We start from the raw sequence: 18,288 nt of genomic DNA, 5'->3' as shown, positions 1-18,288 counted from the left end.
TCGCATCGCCTCATTACGAATCGTTCTGCATGAGATTGGATCAAATTCTTTGATTGTTTGGGCGTAACAACCGTTACAAACAAAAGAGGACGGCGTGAATGATTACGGCGCCACAATCCCCTCAATCACCTTTACATGACCTTTAACGACAAGAGCATGTCCTTGCTAGGAGAGATGAGTTTGCTTTAATGTGGCAGCTAATGAAACTGGGTCAGCTTGATTCGAGGCCCGGATATCAGGGTGGCTTTCTTACGCATCCTCATCGCATTCACCGCTCCTCCCCCCCCCCCCCCCGTCCTGCTGTTTCTCTCCCAGGGAATCCTCACTCTCACACCTCTCTCGTCTTAAAGGAGTGAGGCCGAAACCTAAAAATACGATCCGTCGTTCTCCCTTGCTCATCCAGTTTGGACCAGTGTCTCCGTCTCCTGCCGACCCATCTTGGGCATAAAACCACCGAACCCCAATCCGCTCGGGGGCGGTACGGAGCGTCCCCACTGCGGTCCTGTCACTCGGGTTCTGCGGGGCGAACAGAAAGGGTCACCTTCACCTAGAGCTCTGTTGCAAAGTGGACACATTGAACCATTGTGCCCCCGTGTCTCCCTCCCTCCACTGAGCATTTACTCAAACACACCCACTTCCTCCCATGTCCCACTTTTGACTCCACTACTGGAAAAGAACAAAAATGGGTCGTACCAGTCGTCACTAGTCGGCCTTAACCGGTGGTGGGACAAGTATTCTTTGCTCAAGCAAAAGTAGCAATTACAAATCGTGATAATACATTCATTGAAATGACTCATTGTGCCATTTCCATTGGCATTGTTAGCTGTATCAAATCCTATAAAAATGTTAACAAGCTATATTGACTGTTATCGAAATCGTATGTTACAGGCTCATTGTGTGGTTTTTATATCAAATTTTAAAATTCTGAAATGCAGACGTGGAGGTTTAGGGGGGTATAAAGTTGAAACAGATTTGGTTTGATTCTATAGTCGAGGCACAGTCCCAGTGTGTTCTTTACCAATTCAATGCAAAAGAGAATTATTGCTGACCATCCTGCAGATCAAAGAGAAGCGGGGTGCAAGTACCAAACCAGAGCCCCCCCCCCCCATAAGTTGGTTTGCCAGCCTCTTGACGAGACAGAAGGAGCCCGGCCAAGGCACAGGCTCACGGGGATTATTTATAGATTTGAGTGGGCTTCAGGGACGCAGGCGTGGAATGTGAGAGAAAATGCATCATTGATCAAAGCCCGCTGAGAGATGTAGTCTTATTTTTGCCAATCGCAGAGCAGAGACGAGGCGCGGGGGTGCAGGAAAACAATAGCCTTATAGCCAGTCGCTCCATGTGTGCTGTGCTGTATAGTAAGCTCGCCTGCTCCTCTGCCCACACTGAGTCTCCTCCACCTACCCGGGTGACTGGACTTCACTAAACACTTGCCAATTTTAGCCTCCCTCATCCCTTTCTCTACACCACAGAAAGCTCCTCTACCCTCCATGTTTAAAATACACACGCGGTGGGCGATTGGAGAGTGAGTGCGCTGCACCTGGAGGCAGGTGTGTGTACCTGCACGAAAAACAATGTGTGGGTTTTTAAGCTGGAGCATCAGAGAGGGAGGGGAGGGGGTGGGGGGAGTGAGGAGGTGTTGAAAGGAAAACACAAACTGTTTTAGGATTGTGTCCCAACAACAGCAAGATCTGTAATAGATGCGACCGAAGTCGATTACAGATCATGTTGTTTTTTCTCTTCTCAAAAGTAATGGAGACACACAGAGAGCTGCTATCAAGGACAGAATGTGGTGGTGCTCCTGGTCTCTGAGTGTGTGTGTGTGTGTGTGTATGTTTGTGCAATGATCCATGAACACCCCGATGCACATCTGTCAGAGGACAGTGCAGGATCCTTCCTCTCCTCCCCCTCTTTGGGGAGGAGAGGGGGTAAAAAAATTAAGTGAGATAGGATGTAGAGTGACGAGAGGGAGGGGGGGGGGAGGGGCGTATGTAGCAGAGGTGTCCTGTACTGCAGCAGCGGCAGCGGCAGATCTCTCTCTGGTGGCAGGCGGGGGGGGGGGGTCACCTCTCTCTCCCAGCCATCCGCTGCATTGCAGACAGCACGTCAAGGTTACGCTTGTGCGGCGGCGTTGTCGGGCTGGAGGCTGTTGAGGATGCCGCGGTCACACGGGTGCGAGGGGCTTTGGGTTTCGAGCCTGGGGAAACGTTGGAGCCATGGAGCCGCCATTCTCAGTCTCAGTCAACAGCACTTGATGTTCTTGAGGCTTTAAAAAACAAAACCCATTTGGGCACCACAGATAACATCCTTTTACTTTCCTCTTTCTTGCGGAGTTGCCTCTAATCTTTTCGCAGGCTGTCATTTCATGGGACATTGTGTCTGAGGTGGGGGGGGTAAATTCCGCCGGCACATGGACTGGCGCGGTGACATTTGTTGTTAATCAGCCTCTTGCTCATCTTCATCTCCCGTTGTCTGGCTGTGAAAAACATGTCAGTCTCAGCCACGTCACAACACTGAGGACGGGAGGCTGCATAAAGTCAGCGCTTCAACCATGTTCGTGGCAAAGTCTCATTGGAAACGAACCAGCGCACGACCACATCTGGCGGCGTGGAGCGTACGGGGCACTGCAACACTCTCACTTCCTGTACAAAGTGACCTGCACTTTTACATGGACGCAGAGAAGGTCGCCACATTTTTTACATTCCGTGTGTGTTTGTGTGCGTGCGTGTGTGTGTGTGTGTTTATCCGTGTGTGCGTGTACCCATACAAATTCCTCTGGCTTCCCCTTTGTTGTGCCCGAAGCTCAGTCAGACGATTCAATGTGACCAGGTTCTAAACAGCTGCCGCTGTCAGATTTGATTGAGCAAGCGATAGATCATTTCCCTCGATGCAGAAACATTCAGCATTCAGCACACAATCTGATCATAATTGTTCTCCAGTATCAATTTTATCTCTTTATATATATGTTGTGTATATGTAGAGAACGAAACAGAAAGTAAAACAAGGAAAATAATTCAGGATTCAAAACACGCAAAGATTGAGTGGCAGTGAAAAAGACAAAGTGGTAGAGCAAACAATAGTGAGAGCGTGGAAGGACAAACAATGGAGAGAGGGGGGGGCTGATGATGAGAGCTCCTGTGTTAACTGCTCTCCTTTCATTCGTTGTCAAACACGCTTTAATGTCAACGTCCACACCCTCCACGTCCTTGACAAACACAGCCAAAGATCCGGTGGGGAAATGAGAAAACACGGTGGTAATGAATGTAATGAGAGGAATGCTTTGAGATCAGACAACACTGTTTAATTAAAGCCATGCAAAACACCAGGGAGTGTTAAACATAGTTATATCTGATAGAAGTCGACCAGGGCCTCCGGTAGCTCTGTGGGACGGTGTGGGACGAGGCTATTATGATTTTATTTGTGTTGGAAGGGTACACAGTTGCATGTGCAGTTAAATTCAATGAGCCTTTGGATCCAATGAGGCAAGACTCATGTATGATGTTCAAACTAACATAACAGGATTGCCAGAGGTATTGAGAGAGTATACTATTCCTTTTTTAAGGTTTGGATTATTTTCTTTTAATGCCGTTCATTTCTGTATGCACAATATGGATACCAATGGATATTGATAATCACCCGTTTCTATATTAATCAATAAGACAGGTGAGACCAAAGACGGATCATTTAATATTCCGTAGCTCTGAAGAAATCAACCTGATGTTTTGTTAACAATAGAAAACTCACCCACTTCACTATTTTGGCGCCCAGAGCATCCCATTCCTAACTGAGACAACATCAACTGAGACAGCTCAGTCTGTTACCACGGAGAAAATTAATTGGTTTTAATAGCCATCGAAATGAACAGGAGGTAATAAATTCATGCCTCATAAACAACAACAATAACACAATTATACAAACGCTAGCAATAATCCCCTATTGGCACTTTGTCCGCCCTCGTTATTCGAAGATGAAAGTTATTTCTTCTGCTTCTTATCACTGTCGCTTAAGGCTGCACGGTACACCGGTATCAGATCTCCTTACGGTATGAAGTTCTCACATACCGTTCACACCGCTCGGCAAGCGGCAGATTTTATTTTTACACGTCATCACAGAGCGCCCGGTGGTCTGAGCTAGCGGATTTTTGGCCATACCGTGCAGCCCTACTGCCGCTCTTATGGATAAAGCATCAATGTGCAAAGGTCCCAAGTGCAACTCAAAGAAGCAAAAACATTTGGATGCTTTAGGAATTCAAGCTGCAGTGTGCCATTTTATGAAGAGTTTCATCCAAAGTTTCCCACGGTCCCATGGGCCCATGAATTTGTAGATGTACCGGCGGCTCCAGTGAGAATTGAACCCTGTAATCTCGGCAGATTCTGTTCCAGAACATTCAGACACAGCGGCTGAATGGGGTTGCAAAGCTTGTGAAATGTTATTGCTCGTCAACGGAGGAGGTTGTGAGAGTGGGGAGTACATTCAGCTTGAGATGGTAAGAGGATCATGGGACAAACAAAGCCCTTCGGGTTCCTCCTTCCCTCCCAAATACAAGGATTACTCTGTTAAATTTTTAACACTGCGGTACCAGAATTACCCACAAGGCCTGACTGACACACATCACTGAGAGTCACTGGAAGCTGGGATTGACAGTGGACCACCGACGGACCAGAAAGGAAGTGGACATTGAGCCATTCTCACCGACTCTCTCTCTCTCTCTCTCTCTCTCTCTCTCTCTCTCTCTGTGTGTGTGTGTGTGTGTGTGTGTGTGTGTCTCACTCGCCGTCTGCCACTCCCCCTTATGCTTAGCAACAAGCCTGCCCACATGAACAAGCTCAAACTCACCTGAGCTGAGCTTATGAAATAATTGGCCCCATTGGGGATGGCAAGCGATGGGGGGGGGCATGGGGAGAGCAGCTGAGGTTCGATATTGTAGAGCCCCAGGAGAGATCCACATTGTTGTGCACTCAAATGTTCCGTGAGCTCAAAAGTCCCAATATGATTTGTGACCAGAAGAGACGAAGACGTGCCACGCCGGATGAATCCAGTGGTCTCACCGAACGCAAATGCTGCGCGACGGAATGATCACATGGTGCTTTTTTCTCTGTAATTCCACAGCTCGATAGCATCGACTTGCACTCTCCCGGTGGGCCGGTAATTAGGGAGACTGCTTGGTGCTCTTTAGCTTGTTTCTGAGTTCTCTCTGGGAATTCCGCTTATTATCCGGCAGAACCGTGACTTTAGAATTCAAGGTAAGAGGGTGCGCGACGTAGACCACGTGGATGAACACGCGTATCCGTTTGGTGCGCTGGGACCAGCGCAGGAGATTCTCACAGCCCCTCTCAGACCTGTATCAATATTCTCGCCTTATTCTCGTGGAATTTACCCCCCCCCGCCTTACGTTATGTTCACGTTCTGCGAACCAACCTGCACAAAGACTTTGCAATGAGTGGAATGATGAGGGTGACGCCGTAAGAAGGGTTGCAGCCGCCCACATATAGGAGATTACAGTGGCAAACGATGACTGGCCCCACTTCTTTCTCCCCCTGACTCACTTTCCCTCATCTGGCTCTTTCTATTCTCTCCATCCCTCCCCCGCCTTTCATTTTTCCAAAACCCTTATTAAATTCGGAGAGGCTTCATGAGCCTGAGAGAAAACAATGCAGAGGCTAAATACTGCGTTTATCTCTGCAACACTCTCCTCTTCTCCCCTTATGAGTACTTTTCCAATTTCCAATTTCAATTTCATTCACGATTGGCATTTAAGTTGCACAGCAATGTAAAAGCGTCTAAAAAAACATTAATCTCATTAAACTTGATCTCACTTTCTTTATATGGTCCCTCTGTCTTGCTTGTGTGCCCAATCCAAAGCATATGTTACCGCTCTCTCTCGTTCATTCCCTCTCCACGGAGGACTCTCTCCTCTCAGGTCACGGCAGTCTGTTAGAGGTGGAGTTATGTCTGCCCTAAGCTGTGGCAGGATTCACATGTCAGTTTGTGTAAGCGCGTTGGGTGTTTGACGTGCGCTGCCTTGGGGTAGTGGTGGGCAGCCCAGACCTGAGGAGGGGGAGAGAAGGGTTTGGGATGTTCTGGTGATGACCTCACACCTACCTCAACCAACACTGGGCCTCATTGAACTGTGAAACCCTTGCAGCCGAAAGGCCGAACTCTTTGGCTCTTCGCGGCAGCTTCTGCAGGGGACGGGGGGGTGTGTGGGTTTGTTCCAAAACGGGCAGGGAACCTCCACTTATTCATTTTGTTTGTGGAGTCATTAAGTCCCCATTCATCACTCGTTGACAAAACGTTTGAGAGTATTCAAGGTATATCTAGATAAAAAGACTACATTCTTTAAATAGCAGTGCTCGACAATGACGCTTTCCAGGCCGCCATAGGCCAATTAAGTCCCTCTTGTTGAATGCAGGCGGGCCAATCACAGCGTAGCATCGGCCAGCTCTGACCAGGGTCCGACAACCGACCGGCTCTGCCTCCATAAACTCCTATTCAATCGTTATGGATGATTCTAAACATGAAGGTAGACCTACCCGGCAAATTAATTAAATAACGTAACAACCAGACGAGCCAGAACAAAATAAAAGACATTTGCGAAGGCTACAGGGTCTAATTAACCCAATATCTTATTCTACTGCAAACACATACAATACGATGACTTTTATCATTAATGTGACTGCAACATTAACATTACTGCATAGTATCTTAATTATTGGAAATGGATAAATAGAAGCCATGTTTTAATTTTAGGCAATCAAAGGCTGGTAATAATTTATAATATACTTTTAAACAAACTATTCTATACGTGTGGAGACATTGTTCATATGATCCTCCAACACACATCCAGGAAAAAGAAAAACGCATACTGTGACTCACATCTCAGAGAGTACGTCATCAAGAAGGCTCTGCGCAACATCCTCATGTCTGCATTATTCATTACCCACACTCCCCTTTTTGCTTTATTCACGGATTCACGTTGCACACACACAAATGACACAGTGGCTCTGTGGGCGAGAGGAACTGAGCCGTGCCTGCCTACTTTCTGCGGATCTCTGTCTGGAGTGGAGATATGCTGCGATAGGAGCCGGGGCGGCAAGTCGAGCACTGACAACGAAGCGGGATGGTTTGAGGTTTGTTGCGGTGGGGAGGAAGTGGGCCAGTTGGTGGTGTAAGAGGCCGTGTATCCACGGTCCCACAGAAAGAACTTTACGGGAGAAAAGTGTGTTCAAAATCCGTTAAGCAGCTCTGTAGAAAATTGTATTTTTCAGTCTGACAGAGAGAAAACTTGTGCTTTCTGACGTAACAAAAGATTGGGCTGCTTGTTGCGGTGCTTGTGTTGCAGCCACACAAACTTATACACACCCTTTGGAGATGAAGCAGACATTAGGTCTGACAGGGCTGCATTCCAAGAAACACAGCTGACCAGGGAGTGCAGGAGAGCCAACCATATGTTAATTGGGTTTAGGTGAGATACTAAACACACAACATTGCTTATATAAGGATTGGATTTTTCAAAAAATACTTACTGCAATTGTGCCTTGCAGTTCCATTTCAAATTGTTATTATTTTGTATCGTTTCCCTGAGTTTTTCACTGACGTGTAACATTAAACCTGGGAGCTCATGTTGTCTCAAGTCTAGATGCAAAAATGGATTTAGTGAAACATTGCTAACATTGTAAGTAATAATATCCCTAACCTATTTTTATATAACGGACTACAACCCTATAATAAAATTACAGCGCAACTCCCACTAACATCATCTTTAAACCAACCATCATTTATAACATTCCTTTAGCATCTGGGTGTGACCAAAGGGTCTGGAGGTAGAGCGAGTGACACGCCGCTGCCCTTCCGAGGACTCGTCTCACAGCCTGTCCGGCGCCTGGCTGCTTCACCCTTCCATCAGGGAGTGTTTGACCCAGCCCGGGGCAACCAGCATCACCACAGGAGAGAGCGGGGGTGTTAAGGGAAGTGTGGAGGGCTACCGATAATACCCCCACATCATTACAGCAACAGGCAGCCAAGCCAGAAGCACTTTAGCACACACACACACACACACACACGCAAAATACGGACATCGTTACCAGCAGAGACCTCAGGGTCTGTGGATAGTGAGAGAAGCAAAGCCAGTCGCTTGTGGGCACATAAAATAACATAAAATAAAGGTTGGAAGGTCATTTAAACACACATACGAGCTCAGACAAGTCATTAGTCAATCACCTCGAGATCGTCAGCCTTATGATTACACTTTAAAATGACATAAATATAATAGATTTTCATTTGTGTGTGAAATTGCCTCTAACAGACATTTGGATTTGAGCTGCAGCTGAGAAGTATGTCATCTGACCTCGCTGTCCAGCCAATCGTTACAGCGTGTTAATGAGACACACGGTCACCCTTGCACTCTTTGACCCTGTGTGGCTACATAACCTCCCTAAAGGAGGCCTGGAAACAATCAGACATGAACAGATCTCCCCCTCTTGCCACATGCTCACTCGGTCGGCTTTCTGCCTCACAGAGCTCTGTTCACATATCCCCGGATACCCCAGTCAATGCACACGTCCATCTGGCTGGTTCTTTAAAAAGCACAAGAGCAAACCAGATAAGTGACCAACTGTGTTTTGGGACTACTTCAAAAATAGGCGTTGTTAACTTGTAGTTTTCTCTCCCATGAGACAAAAAAAAGGCTATTCAAATAAAACAGCTGGACATTTGTGACAAATGTGACCTCTTGATTACGGCCTCCAGATTTATCTTCCTCCACTAGAAACTATGATGTGTTTAAGGGTCGCATTAAGAGTTCTTTAGAGTTGGAATTGCCTTCCAGCTGAACCAACAAGTCTCTTTCTTCCCCTCACAGTCTTGGCAAGGTTACACACAGTACCATATGCTTGGGCATCTTGATTCTCGCAACAATTAAATGCAAATACTTTATTGAGGGAGAAAAATGAAATGCCTGAACAACTGTATTTCAACTTGATAAGCAGCCATTATGAACTGGACAGTCCCAGCATCAGCGAGCCACAGCCCACCATCTGGTGCCAGTGGTATTTGGTATTTGCATCCACATTACAGAATTTAAGAACACATGATGGATTTGTAAAGTATCATATTGAGAACTTGAGTTTTTTAGACAGAGAGGTTGTAAAATAAGAGCGATGATCAGGTGATGTCTTCGGCTTTGCATCAAGTGGTGCTCATTAATTGTGATGAGGTGACGGGTTTCATCCGGCTCGGAACGGCAGAAAGAGGATGGTCCCAAGGGATTGCTCTGGGACGACAGTAGAACCATGCTCAGTGGAGGGGGACGTCTTACTCGCTGCTCTGTAGCCCTCGGGCCCTACATCACGTAACGAGGGAGACGACTATGATTGGGTTACTTTTTTTTATCACATTTTTTAAGGATCGCACATCAAAAGAGGAAAATAAGTCCCCCTTTTCGAGGACAAAAACGGCTTTGTGCCTTGATTATTTCATATATATCAGTAATTTGTGGATTGATTTTGTTTGGATTTGGATATACTGTTCTATGTGGTATGCATTATTCAACAAACCTATTTTCCATGCCCTTAACCAGGCCATCTGCATTCATGCAGCCTTGTGTTGAAATGGGGCAGTTCTGTCTGTCTGCTTTCTGCCAGCTAGGCTCACAACCTGAAAGCTGCACAAGTTCTGCTATGCCATGGCAGCTGGTGTGTGTTGCATTTGTTTTGGTTATTTCACAAGTTTGGCTTTTGTCGTGGTGGTACAGGTTCCAAAGACATTTCACATTTAAATCGCTTTGGAGAGAAATGTATTCATGAGTGGTTGCCCAGAGGATAAATAATTAACCACATCTGCATTTGCAGTTATAATGTAACTTGAAATGCATTTGAAAGCCCTGAAATTAGTTTGAGAGATGAAACCATTGAGACTTAAGCCAAGCCCAAATGGTATTTTATAAAGCACTCTATCATTACACCAAGCAGCCCTGTTTAAAAAGGAAACCTCATGCATTACAGCATTTCCTGAACATTTTTTCCATTGAAAAGAGAAGTAGACATCATGTAATGGTAATGCTATATTATGCTTCTTTACGTTTTAGCATCATAAATGCTTGCATTTAGATTGCAGAATTATCTTTTACCATTAAATGTGTATCTATCTAGGTGTAGAGCCACTCAGACTTAGTGTCATTTTTCCTCCTCTATAAATGGTAGTTGTACTGCTGTGGTCATTACTGTTCAGATACAAGATACAATCCGATACAATGTGTAACCAAAAAATCCTTCTCCTCCCCAACCCTCCCCACCCTATTCTGTTTCCAGGATGGTTCCAAGCAAAGGCAGGTGAGGAAGAAAACGGTGTCCTTCAGCTCCATGCCAAGTGACCGCAAGATCAACAGCACAGCTGCTTGCATGGCCTTTATGATGGAGGGTTGTGAGATGAAGAAAGTGCGCTCCAACTCACGCATGTACAACCGTTACTTCCTGCTCGACCCAGACATGCACTGGCTCCGTTGGGAGCCGTCCAAGAAAGATTCGGAGAAGGCAAAACTGGAGATCAAGGGCATTAAGGAGGTCCGTTTGGGAAAGAAAACCCCAGTTCTGCGCAGCAATGGTCTCTCGGATCAGTTCCCTGATGAATGCGCCTTCTCAATCATCTATGGGGATAACTATGAGTCCTTGGATCTGGTAGCCAGTACAGCAGATGTTGTCAGCACCTGGGTGATGGGCCTGAGGTATCTGGTGTCATATGGCCGGCATACCGTGAACATGGTGGAACCCAGCCAACCGAGCCTTCGAACGTCTTGGATTGGTTCGGTGTTTGACCTAGCGGATATGGAAAAGGAAGGACACATTGACCTGTTCAGGGCCACCCAGATAATCAAGGGGCTCAACCCCGGCATGAAAGAGTCACGGATAGAGCTGAAGTTCAAGGAACTCCAAAAGGCTAAAGACCAATATGGAGAAGCGATTAACATGGACACCTTCGTGGAAGCCTACTGTGAGCTCTGCACGCGACCAGAGATCTTCTTCCTCATGGTACAATTTTCCAGTAACAAGGAGTATCTGGACAGCAAAGATCTGATGCTCTTTGTGGATGTGGAGCAAGGCGTGGAAAGTGTAACAGAGGACATGTGCAGGGATATTGTTCAGAAATTTGAGCCATCCGCTGAAGGTAGGGAGAGGGCCTACCTCTCCATCGATGGCTTTACACACTACCTCCTCTCCTCCGAATGCCACATCTTTGACCCCCAGCACAAACGTGTGTGCCAGGATATGACCCAGCCTCTGTCCCACTACTACATCAACTCGTCCCATAATGCCTCTCTTCTGGAGGATCACTTTTGGGGTTCGTCAGACATCAGCAGCTACATCCGAGCTATAAGAATGGGCTGTCGCAGCATTGAGGTCATTGTATGGGACGGCCCTGATAATGAACCAGTGGTGTATGTGGGTAGTTCTGTGGCCTCACATCTTGCTTTCTCCAAAGTACTAGATGTCATAAACCAGTATGCTTTTGAGAGCTCTGAGTATCCCCTGATTCTTTGCCTAGTGAACCACTGCTGCATCCCCCAGCAAAAGGTCATGGCCCAGCATATGAAGAAGATTCTTGGAGACAAGCTGTTCGTTGAACCCTCAAACAAGGAAGAAAACTACCTTCCCTCCCCTGAGAAACTCAAAAGTAAAATCCTCATTAAGGGCAAGAGGCTCCCTCACAACTTTACTGACGCTGAGGGCGATGTGACGGATGAGGAGGAGGGGCTGGAAATGACTCGAAGAGTGGGAGCTGATGAGAAGGACCAGTTGAATGGCATAGGTTTCAGAAGATTCAGACTGTGCAGGGAGCTCTCTGATCTTGTTTCTCTCTGCAGGTCAATCCAGTTCAGGGACTTTGAGACCTCAAAAAGAGACCAAAAATACTGGGAGATTTGCTCTTTCAATGAGGTAGATGCGAATAGGTTTGCCAACGAGTTCCCTGAGGAATTTGTCTGCTATAACAAGCGCTTTCTCTCCAGGGTTTATCCCACACCTATGAGAATCGATGCCAGCAACATGAATCCCCAGGACTTCTGGAAGTGTGGCTGCCAGATTGTGGCCATGAACTACCAGACGCCAGGCCTGATGATGGATCTCAACCTCGGCTGGTTCCGGCAGAATGGCAACTGCGGATATGTTCTGCGTCCGGCGATCATGAGGGAGGAGGTGTCCTACTTCAGTGCCAATGCTCGGGACTCGCTGCCAGGGGTGTCGGCTCAGCTTCTTCACATCAAGATCATCAGTGGGCAGAATCTGCCAAAGCCTCGCGGCTCTGCGGCCAAGGGCGACGTGGTCGAGCCCTACATATATGTGGAGATTCACGGCATCCCAGCCGACTGCGCTGAGCAGAGAACAAAGACGGTGTCTCAGAATGGTGACAACCCGATTTTTGATGAGAGTTTTGAATTCCAGATAAATTTACCGGAACTCGCAGTGCTGCGCTTTGTGGTGCTGGACGACGACTACATCGGAGATGAGTTCATTGGCCAGTACACCATCCCATTTGAATGCCTACAGCCAGGCTATAGACACGTCCCCCTACAATCTCTGACGGGGGAGTTCCTACCCAACACCACTCTGTTCGTCCACGTAGCCATCACCAACAGACGGGGAGGAGGAAAGGCACATAAGAGGGGTCTTTCTGTCAGGAAGGGTAGGAAGACCCGGGAGTACACCACCACAAAGACCACAGGCATCAAAGTGGTGGATGAGCTCTTCCGAGCTTCCACCCAGCCCCTCAGGGAGGCTACTGACCTCAGAGAAAATGTGCAGGTAACAAACTTTTTTCTCAAGTTTTGTATAAAACCTAATCACAAAACCAATAGTAGATGTGGCACATTGAGATTTCAGGTGGTCAGCAACTAGTTGCTTTACCAGAAGGTCCAAAGAGAGCGACAGGCCAGCATCATTTTCTACACCTCAGCATAGAATTGGTCACAAAGTTATTTTTTATATATGCGTCATATGTGTCTAAATCAAAGTTCTTGCTGATCGCTACCTCTCAACAGCATTGACCTGTTAGTTTAACACAAAAGTACAATTTTAGCTATGCTAACTTTTGATTGACATTATGCTATAATAAAGTTACTAAAGTAACTACTGAGAGTTTGAAGCGATGGATTACATGCCAGTCAAGTTTAAACTAATCATACCACATGTTAAGGACAAGGAGTAGTGTTCTTCATAGAACAATGTATTGTTTTGGATATTCATTTAGTTATTTTATTAATGATTAATTACATATAGAATATCCCATTAATTATTATTTTCATTATTATTTTCTATGTTTAAGAATTTTCTACTCTTTTATAATCATTGCATAAAATATGAGTGGCAGAAAAAAGTTTTAGTCGCTTCAGTAGGAGTTGCTTGGTGTCGTATAAGAGAATGTTAATGAATTGACATTGTTGTACCATGATGTGATTTATAGTACAGTGTAATGATTAATGAGCATGTAGTTGCTGGGCATTTGGTAGGGCACTGTAAAAGTCTTCTACATGATGAAATAGTAGTAGAACCTTCCGGTCTGTGTCTGATACTCTATGTCTTGTCTTTTCTGACAGCCAAGAACATTAAAGTGCCATACGCCTTTAACGGTTGACCCAACACCATCAACCAAGTCAACATTGTGTTATACAATTGTTAGTTAAACAACCATGGTTTTAAATAAGTAATAATAATAATAATGTAGTGCTATGACGCCCAAGTAACCAAACGATATTATTTGCATTTGTGAAATCTCAAAATCATATTAAATCAAGAAGAAAACTAGAAGGGAGCAAAAAGGAAGAATCCTGTCATGCTTTAAAGACATGGTAGTTGTTAAGCAAATCGGATAAGCCACATCAAATGCATATAAAGAGTCATACAGTTAGACCGACTCGTGTGTATTCCTCCGGAAGCTAATGCAGCACACGACTTTTTATTTATCCGTCATAAATACCAAGGTTTGTCCATCTGTCTTAAGTAAGCAGTAACCTCAGTCTAATGGCACAGCAAACAAAAGAACAGACCAAACTAAATAAACAAAGCTGGGATTAGAGATCCTGAGGCATGCTGTCATACATTTTTCAGTTGTGGAAACAGGCAATGATCTGAAAGAGGACATTATTTTCCCCTGCAAGCGCCCAATGCAGGAAGAAATTGGTTTCTCTTTTCGAGAGAAAATTGATCCTGTAATTTTAGAGGTAATAACATTAGAGCCTGAATGGGATAAGTGAAAGGTAATTTGAGGGGAAAAAAAATTAAATAAAGTGTAATTACATAGAAATATTGAACAATCCTGACTGAGATGTTGCCTCACCAACCCAAGTGTTGCTTGTTTGAATAATCTGAATTAGTGACAAATGAATACTTCAGCACTTTGTCATGATTAGGTCCTTGTCTTCTCTCGAGTGTGAGTCAGCATGGTAAAATGTAATGAATAAGACATTACATATCGCCCACTGTGAGACAGTCCTGTTCATATAGCCTTATCTAACATGTCCTACAATATGCTAATTCATGCTACATATTTATGGCGATCAAAAGCATGTCACATTTCACAGCTGACACAGACTCTGTTCTGTAGCTTTGAATCACATATGGCTTTGAAAAGGAATCTGAAAACATATTTTAAGAAAAAATGCAATTAATGACTGGATGTGACGCTGTGTTTTTTAACCTGAACAAATCACACAGTTACCACGGTCGCTCCCCAAGCCACAATATCCTCAGGTCTGAAATGTACATTTTTCTTTTTGTAATGCGGTGATAAAAGTTGATGAACAGAAAGAGGTGACGTTGAGAGGGAGTCTTTAAAGAGGACAAATTAAGAAAAAGGCCTTTGCCTTTTAAATTGTAAGAAAAGGACAGTTGTGAAAGCTTTGTAGAGGCCAGATGAGTGGGGCCTGGTGCCTTTAATCTGAAGGGAGCTGTACAGCAAAAGTGGGGCCTTTGGCCAGCGACCCACAAGGCAACAACCAGGCCATTTGTGGAGGCTTCCTCACCACTTGAAGGCAAGCTTAGACGTTATCACGAGAAAGAAATAGCGTTGGTACATTCGGTACTGACAAAAATCCCTGATTTCATGGCATGTAACCTTGGCTATAAAAGCAAGGCACACACGCTGTCAAACGTTTTATATAACCTCGCTAAACCTTTGTAAAACTGCTTTTATTCTGAAGCATCCAATCTTCCACTAGTGATCTCCTTTATTGACAGAAATTCTGTTGGACTTTTAAAATGACTAAAACATACATGAACATTGACCACTGGGCTGATAGAATCGGTTGTTTTCTTTATGTGGATCTAGGCAACCAATGTATTATTTCTGTTTCTGACATTAATTAAGTATTTTCCAGAGGGCTGCGGCCCATGAAGTGTTGGTGGAGGTGGAGGAGAACTGCATAGTGTGTGCGTGTGTAGGTGTGTGCGTAGGTGTGTGTGTGTGTGTGTGTGTGTGTGCAGTCGTAGGCACAATAACCTCCACTCAGTTCTGTGGTCCATAGAGAAGCGGAGAGATGGACAGATTGAAGAAAGAGAGAGCGAGAGGGATGCAAAAAGAGAAACAAAAGCAGTGTTGTAACCGAACACAGAGCTCTCGCTTGGGGAATGTAAGAGGGGGAGTAAAACGGGGGGAGGGAGTGATTAAAAACCCAGCCTCTCATTCTTATTTATTTTTTTACCTTGGCTTGGAAACAGTAAAGCTTTTATTGCACACACATTATTGAAAAAAAAAAAATCACGCATGTGCTTCTGTGCATAATAAAACAAAGCATACTAAATGCTAATAACTCCTGACTCAGAGCACACTGAGACATGAACGCATGCAGCCACACACACGCTCTCACATACCAGGTTTTATCCAGCGCCCCAGAGCGGTTCCGCTTCCACCATTGCGTTTCTTCCCTTGGCTGTGCCCAATGGCCTAAGAGGTGATAGCTGTGGTGGAGGCACAGAATACAGATTTCGACTGCCTCCGCCGGCCGCCCTATCCGTCTCCAGATAGTGACAGCACGTCCTTTGGGTAAAGGGGGGGGGGGGGGTGTGTAGAGGTGGAGTTTTGTGGAGTTTTAGCCCCAGGGAGACGAATGGATCCCAGTGACGAGTGTGTCGACGGATTCCCAAGCATCAACACTGGAGCTGTAATTTTCTCCTTGCGTTGCCTTCCTTCCTGATATAAATATTATTTTTTTTATTCATTAATCTTTATTTCCCTTTGCGGGTCAGAATCTCTTGGCCAAGACGGAACCATAAAAAGTGTCACGAAAGAATAAGGCCATCGGTTTTCACCCCATGTTGCCTTTCGGTTCTTTGAGACTGCTCCTTTGAGCTCATTCTCTTCACCGTAATTAAACGCTGTGAGGGGCCGCTGCCCGGTTGCCAGGGCTGCCAAGCCTTTGAACTCAGACACGCAGAAACTCTGTTTTCGGTGGTGCCTGGCTGCACTCCATTGACCGTCGGCAAGAGTTGTCCGGGAATGCTTATTTATTTGTCCAGCAGCAGAAAGAAAAAATAGTCTGTGGTCAGTCGAAACGCAGGACAATAAGAAGACGGATGCTTTTGAGATATCTGCAATGAGAGAAGAAAGATGAGCACAAATCTTTACGAAGAAAAGTACGAGAAAACTGTTTCAAGTTGTGTAGTTTAAGTTGTGTATAGTAAGTCCTCTTATATATTTATTTAACTTGGAACTACAGCTATTAAAAAAAAAAAAAACATTGACAAAAATGCAGCATCCGTTATGCCTTTGTCTGCGCTCATACCCAAATCCTTCATTGTGCTTGTTTTTCCTTCCTAGAATGCCGTGGTGTCCTTCAAGGAGCTCTGTGGCCTGACCCCGGCGGCCAACATGAAGCAGTGTATCCTGACCGTGTCCACCTGGCTGATGAACAGCGAGCGCTCACTGAGGGTAACAGTGGACCTGAGCGAGACGTACCCCACCATGGAACCTCAGGGTCCCGTGCCGGAGCTGCTGCGCAAAGTGTTCAACGCCTATGACATGGTAATAAGAACCTGCACACGCGCACGCCACGCAGTGTGCACGGTGCTCACAGAAACACTCGACAAAGCACTGCCGTTGTAAACGCAGTTCTATTTATCTTTTATTTTACGGGTTACGTAATAGCGATCCTATCACCGTGTTCATATCTCTCTTTAGATATGTACTTCGGCAAAAGATAAAATGTCAAAGCACTCAGGCATTTGAGTGCGATAACGTAACTGCTCCGCGCGGATATCCGGCAGTTCAGCGCTCACCAAAGATAAACAGAACAATAACCAGAGGAGAGGAGTAGTGCTTCTTCCCTTAACGCTAGTGTGCATGTCATGTGATTCAAGCATCCACACAGCTGGAGGTGTGTCACAAGGCCTGCGAACATGGCTAAAAACAGATTGGCGAGCTGCGGGGGCTTACCGTTTTGATTTCACCTGTCCCTGTCCATCCCGCCTGGTCTCCTACGAGAAGATTGCATTTTTCACTCGACATTGACTCGGCCCTCTGAGGAGGGGGGGGGGGGGGGGGGGGGTTGGGAAGGAGGGGGTGGGGCTCGAGGAGTCTGTAATTAGGCATCGCCCGCTGCGTCCTCTTCCCTCCTGCAAGGCTTGGTGGGAGCTGGTGAAGTGGGTCATAAGGGAGAGAACAAGGTTGTCGGCGTACATGCCCTCTTTGCAGAATCTGTCCAGAACCTCTCCACCTTCTAAGGGCGCTTCCAAAGAACCACCCAGGGGGTTCTACTGAGAGCCCTGGCTCATATATTCCGAGAGTTCTCAGTAGAACCCACCAAGGTCACACAGGCATGGATGGGGCCATATCGGGATGATAGGAAAAACACTCTGAATACCGGGAAAAAAAATACAAAATGATGTAAGAAATAACAGATACTCACACAATGTTTCTATTTTTGTTATTTTTTCATCCCATATTCATGCATATTTTCATGATTATCGGGATAATATCATTAAAAAGTGGTTGACAGTTTTTAGGTGTGATCATAGCACCAGGAGCGAATACAAAGCTGTAGGTACCTTAATCTATGATCTTAATGAGTGTTTGTGTTTGATTCCAAGCGGTTGGCCTGTCGCCACACGGCCTCAAGAGCGAAGGATCTAATGTGTTTACTCAATGTGTGTGTGTGTGTGTGTGTGTGTGTGTGTGAGAGAGAGAGTGTGAATGCATGTGACTTCATGGCTACCAAAACCCGGCCATTAAGTGGAGGATATCTGTGTGCGGTCCACGTCCTCAGTCACCCTCATGTGGGCTGCTGCCAGCCAGCATTGTCACACT

The 18,288-nt window shown here is 45.7% G+C and overlaps 1 protein-coding gene across 1 annotated transcript in view; it reads left to right on the top strand.

The window, feature by feature from the left end:
- Nucleotides 1-18,288, top strand: part of LOC119220165 (uncharacterized) — an 81,690-nt gene that overhangs the window by 48,010 nt on the left and 15,392 nt on the right. Inside the window, 2 exon segments of the mRNA XM_062566210.1 lie at nucleotides 10,308-12,794; nucleotides 16,804-17,007. Coding sequence (XP_062422194.1) covers nucleotides 10,308-12,794; nucleotides 16,804-17,007 — 2,691 coding nt within the window.

The sequence above is a fragment of the Pungitius pungitius genome, chromosome 12 (assembly GCF_949316345.1).
Source record: "Pungitius pungitius chromosome 12, fPunPun2.1, whole genome shotgun sequence".
Classification (NCBI taxonomy): domain Eukaryota; kingdom Metazoa; phylum Chordata; class Actinopteri; order Perciformes; family Gasterosteidae; genus Pungitius; species Pungitius pungitius.
The sequence above is the reverse complement of the archived record's forward strand: the minus strand, read 5'-3'. Positions and strand labels throughout refer to the sequence as shown.